The following is a 5,796-nucleotide window of genomic DNA, read 5'->3' as shown; positions in this document are numbered from 1 at the left end:
CAAATTAGGGAGTAAACATTAAGCCGGCATTATGACACCTCATATGCTATGACATTACCGCTATGTACCACATTTGATATTTCTAAGATATGACACGATTAACTAGCACTGGCTTTTTCGAGCTTAAACTCCATGCGAGGCTAGAACTATGATCAACGCGTAGCTGGTTATCAAGTTATAAGCAAGTGAAGAGGATCGATCAATGGTAACCTCTTGCTAATTGCTAAATATTCTGCTCGACTTACAAACCGCGAAATGAACAATGCAGGAAGTTGCAAGGCAGCCTTACCACAGTGACCAAAGAAAACTTCTGTGAAGGAAAAAATGGAGCAGTACTTCTTTATTTATAAAGCCTAACCATTAACACACATTGATTTTCACTAGGAATGTGGATAACTCGTGAGTTGGTATTTTGCCTGTTTCCTTCTTCTGTCGAATGGAAAAACAAACGTTTCTCCGGGAAAATCGCCCTTTTAATGGAACCTTTTTCCTGGGAATGTCTCTTATGGTAATTTTCACTGGGCAGTGAGCAAATTAGGTAAAGGGATAAGTGATTGACACTTTGGAACTTGGGAAACTTCCCAAAAATGGTCGGTTCAAATGGCCCACCTTAGTTTTCTTCAGCCCCACCCCCCATGTCCTTCTGGTGTTGAACTGGCGCACACTACTCCACAATCACATTCTTACTTACATTAGATCCGTTTTCTTCGTGAAAAATGAATAATTTGAAAAATAATTCTTCAAAAATAGTCGATTGTATGGCTTATGAAAACGAATGAGTAAAATATATTTTCATCGTGCACGAAAATATTTAGACATAATTAAATTGCGATTGCGAATGAAGACATTTGGCATTGATTAATTATTTACAAGCGACCATTTCCAGGATAATATTTTTCAAATCATCTATTTTCCTTGAAACAAATGTACTCAACGACAATTTATGTTTGAACATTTTTATGAGCGATTAAAATTCGTTCGTTCGCTTTTGTAAGCAATACGAGCGATTATTTTTAGGGAAATGTGTTTTAAATCGTTCATTTTTCGTGAAACAAACGAAGCCTGAAACAAGCACACCCTCGGGCTCCATTCGTTTCGTGAAAAATGAGGTATTTCTGAAAAATATTTTCCAGAAAGTCATTTTTCAGGAAAATGGCAATATTTTTCCATGTTCTGCTGAAACTTGAAAATTACCCGAAAAATGTTTTCCGATGTTCCGTATGCACTTCTTTTAAGAAATTTTATTTCTTATTTTTTAAATTATATTTTTTTCTTTTTTTTTTTGTCTTTTCCCCGCTTCTGTTGGTTGCCAACCAAGGTGACGGGCTGCAGGCAAGCTCGAGCCTCACCTCCCCGGATCTGGTGAAGTTTGTCCTTGCTTGCTATGGCCGGTCCCCGACCACAGCCATGGCTAGCGATCAGTTGAAGAAGAAGAGAAAAGGAAAAAAATTAAAATACTGATAATAATAATTGTTTTAGTTTGCCAACTCAGCTTTGGTTTGGATCAACTCTAATGATTTCTTGTTTTGCATCTTAGTACATATACAATACACGCCTGCTCAGTCCCCACATACACATCACATTGAATATGTGTATCCAGCTAGTTGTTTTAAGGCATTGCCACACCCCGGTCCCACCCCCCAATATTGACCACATATTTATTAAAAAAAAATTAATTTCCTGAAAAAATTCTATAAAAAAAATTGTTGATGAATAAGTTAGGATTTGACCAATTTTTTTAAATTCTCATATATCCTGAAAGCAAGAAAAATTTGTGCAAAATAAAAAAAAAATCGTAGGGTATAAAATTAAAATCCTTGGGATGTTATATCTTTAAAAAAAAGGGGCAAAAAAAAAAAAAAAAAACTGAGAGAGCAAGCCAAAAAAAAAAGAAGGAAAAATAGAAAAGCTAGCTGGAAATAGAGGAATACTGTAAAGATTAGGAAGCAGACACTATCCTAATTCCACTTTCCTAAAACCAAGATTGATCTGTCTCTTGTCCCAAAATCTCCAATCATTGAAATCATGCCCATCATGATTTTGGTGTGCGTGCCACCTTTGCTTCTCCCCAAATTCTCATGCCCCTTTGTCCATCCCAACCAATCACCTGGTGCCACCTGTCTTGACATTCTCTCACTCTATTTGGAGAGAATTTATTTTTAGAAACCATGACAGATCAATTTCGTCGCAACCATCAATTACATGACATTCATATTACTCTTATATGCGGGGTCCATAAAATGGACAGTCGCGCCGAATTCGAAACGTGCAAGACTTATTCATATCTATACGAAAATTCACGGCACGCTTGATTGATATAAATTCTCGAAAGAGAGCACAAAAGAATAGAAATGATTAACTGCGAATCCGATTGCAAACTTCATGTGCCAAGTGAGAGAAGATTCCGTGCTCACGCCGGCTTTTTCAAGCTTAAACTCGATCGCATCTTAATCGAATTGGGAGATTAATGGGATATTTAAAGGTCGCGGCTTTTCAACTACCTAAATTGAGGGAATCCAAAGGACTTACAATATAAAAGTGAAATGGAGACGGTGCAAGATTTAATTGAAGGGTGTGAAAAGAACGGAAAATATATGAGAAGGAAGAAAGAGCCAGTTCAGCAGATTGGAAGGCAAAATGGAAAACATGGAAGACTCTTGCTGGCCAAGAAGACAGACTCTCTCTCTCTCTCTCTCTCACATGACAGCCTGTCGTCTCTCTCTCCTGTCTACCGTATAAAAACGACCATGTTCAATTCCAGCTCTCATTCTTATTTCTGTGCCCACCGTCGTGTCTCTTCTGCGCTATTTTTTGGCGCTCTTGAGGAGGAAGAAAGGAGGCTGGGCAGGGGGGAACCGCTCCATCACCATGAGTCTCTTTGGCCTCGGAAGCAGGTTCTTTTCCTATTAATTCTTGAAGATATGGTTCTCAACGTGATCTCTTGCTGTTTTTTTCTTTCTGGGTACGGTGGGTGGGTGGCGGAGAGAGAGGGGTGGGGTCCTCTGCCGCTGCTGCTGTTGTCGTTGCATGTTTTCCTTCGCGCAACGATCATGCGTTTTGGTTGTGTGTCTCGCTGCCTGATTTGGGTAGAAATTGGTTTCGTTCTTGACGTTTTGGTGTGCTAGATGGTGATGAGGTGGAGTGGCGATGGTTTTTGTAATGTAGAGGCTCGGAACGATCGCTGAAAAACGTCAGCTTTTTTCGGTTTTCATGTTCCGTCGTTTCTAGAGGTTCATCGTGAGGCTGCAGATAGATGTTGGTGCGTGGTTTGTGATGACAATTCGGACTGTTGGGAGTGTTTTTAATTGTCTCTTCCAATTTCGGAACGTTCAACAGCAGTTAATGCCAATACCGGTCCGCTTCAGAAACCCGAAACTCCCCTACTGAACGTTGATCTGATCTTAAACCAGAGAGAGTAGGCAATTAGTAAGGAAATGGGCATGGTTTGGTGATCTTTGAATTGTTCATTGTTTGCCGTGATGGTGGGTTCTTTTTCCCTGGTTTGCTGCTGAATGTTGATCTGATGCTAAACCACACGTGGAGTGCAATTAGATTGCAAACTGTACCCATGTGGGTGAACTTTGAACTGTTTATTGTTTGCTGTGACGGTCGATTTTTGTCCCCTGTTTTAAAGAAGCTGTTACAATGAACCGATTTTATTCGCTTGCGTAGTCGCAGAATGTCCTTGCAGATGATGGTCATTGTCATTGAAAGGAGGAGAGAAACAGGACATGGGAACCAATTAGACTCGATTGTCAATGCTCTTTGAAGTACTCATCTCTGGCATGCTGCCTTTTTTTCGCTAGTAATGATCTCATGTTGTCGTACCCGATCACAACTTGTGCAGAAATCAGAAGACTTTTAGGCCTAAAAAGAGCGCTCCATCGGGAAGTAAGGTTGGTGTTTCGTGTTATGATCATCTGCTCTTCATCGGCCGACTATGGATGAACTAAGCAATTTATTTGCGCGCGTTCTCCTCTTTCCCTGTATTCGTATTTTAGGGTGCTCAACTACAAAGACACATTGATGCTACACTGGGAAGTGGAAATTTGAGAGAAGCAGTGCGGCTTCCCCCTGGAGAAGACATCAATGAGTGGCTGGCAGTAAACAGTGAGTACTTCAGCATTATTAATTTGCTAACAAGAATACATGAATAGTTGAACTATTAAACTCATGAACATGTAGCACAATCAATTTTTTCCCTTTGATTAATTTTCTGTCTGGGTTCTTTGCTTTATACAGCCGTGGACTTTTTCAATCAAGTGAACATTCTATATGGTACACTCACTGAATTCTGCACGCCATCTAACTGCCCGACAATGTCCGCAGGCTCAAAGTAAGATGCTGCTCGACAAAGTTTGTGTTTACTTTATCCGTTTGATGCCTATTTGCAGGTTCGTTCATGTGAAAATCTTTTCTTATGTTGCAGTCGTTTAACCTCAAAGTTACTTATAGATAGTCTGTTAGCACATAGATGTTCAATCCTCAGAATCTTTATTCCATTTATATTCACATAAAAGATGGTTATTGTTATTTGTTATATCTTGATCTCTGTAACGAAGATCATTCTTCCCAACAGTAGTATCAGTTTTTTTTTCCCTTGTTGCCTTTAGCCTTTGAACGAAGATATCAGAAGGCCTGATTGAGATTACATGAACTGTTGCAGATACGAGTACAGGTGGGCTGATGGAGTGACCATTAAGAAACCCATCGAGGTGTCAGCTCCTAAATACGTCGAGTATTTGATGGACTGGATTGAGGTTCAGCTTGACGATGAATCAGTTTTCCCACAAAAATTGGGTAAGATTAACATCTTGACGAAGCTGGAGATCCATGCTAATGTCCTAGTCAAAACATACAGATATTTTATAGATTTGTTAGGTGCTTTGTACTACATAAGCACTGAGTTATCCGTTTTGACGTGTTTACAGGGGCTCCATTTCCGAGCAATTTCAAAGAAGTTGTCAAAACCATTTTCAAGCGCTTGTTCCGTGTCTATGCCCATATCTACCACTCGCATTTTCAGAAGATCGTGAGCTTGAAGGAAGAAGCTCATCTAAATACTTGCTTCAAGCATTTCGTTCTCTTCACGTGGGTAAGCAAGCATAGTCGCTAAGCTTTGCAGATATGACTAACCCATATGATTCTGTCACACTTCTCAGATTTGGCTATGTTATGTTCTTAGTCTTGAGCTTGGGTTGAAGAAAACACCTTCAAATACTGTATTAATGAGTCACAAGCAGCACTTTAGTTAGGCTATCGGCTTTACAATGAGAGTCTAGTACAAAAGAGACTTCCGGTGGCAACTCTTGATTTGCTTTAATTTGATGCAGGAATTTCGGCTGATCAACAAAGAGGAGCTTGCGCCGCTTAATGAACTCGTCGAATCTATTCTGCAGTTGTAGTGATGGGCGGTTTTGTTTATCCTTTGTTTTCTTGTTTCCCTTTTCCCCCTTGTTTTGGATATCTAGATTGAGATTATCGGGCTAACTTCTTTTTGTCGTCGGTGTATGAGATATCTTGATTCAGCTCATAACTTTGTCTTTAGTGTGTTTATATCAAAGATTTGGTGTAAATTCTGTAACATCAAACAAGTAAACTCCTGGTCTCCCAATGTCCTTTAGTGCAGTTTTTGCGCATACATTGTGATCCTTATATAGCAAAAAGGTTCGTCCATACGAGATGTCAGAGGGAATTGCAAGAGAAGCCCTTGCTCGTCTGTCGATAGCAAGTGCTTGAAACAGCATGTCAGTTGGCAATTCTCTGCAGCATAATTAGAATTGATTCCTAGAAAAA

At 39.7% G+C, this 5,796-nt stretch overlaps 1 protein-coding gene across 1 annotated transcript; it reads left to right on the top strand.

The window, feature by feature from the left end:
- The first annotated feature begins 2,637 nt into the window (after positions 1–2,637).
- On the top strand, positions 2,638–5,676 carry LOC115740964 (MOB kinase activator-like 1A). Its single transcript, XM_030674636.2, has 7 exons — positions 2,638–2,894; positions 3,848–3,896; positions 4,002–4,110; positions 4,243–4,336; positions 4,667–4,800; positions 4,932–5,095; positions 5,334–5,676. Exons 1-7 carry the CDS (start codon positions 2,869–2,871, stop codon positions 5,403–5,405), a joined length of 648 nt encoding a protein of 215 aa, XP_030530496.2. The 5' UTR covers positions 2,638–2,868; the 3' UTR covers positions 5,406–5,676.
- The last annotated feature ends 120 nt before the right edge of the window (positions 5,677–5,796 follow it).

The sequence above is a fragment of the Rhodamnia argentea genome, chromosome 4 (assembly GCF_020921035.1).
Source record: "Rhodamnia argentea isolate NSW1041297 chromosome 4, ASM2092103v1, whole genome shotgun sequence".
Taxonomy (NCBI): domain Eukaryota; kingdom Viridiplantae; phylum Streptophyta; class Magnoliopsida; order Myrtales; family Myrtaceae; genus Rhodamnia; species Rhodamnia argentea.
The sequence above is the reverse complement of the archived record's forward strand: the minus strand, read 5'-3'. Positions and strand labels throughout refer to the sequence as shown.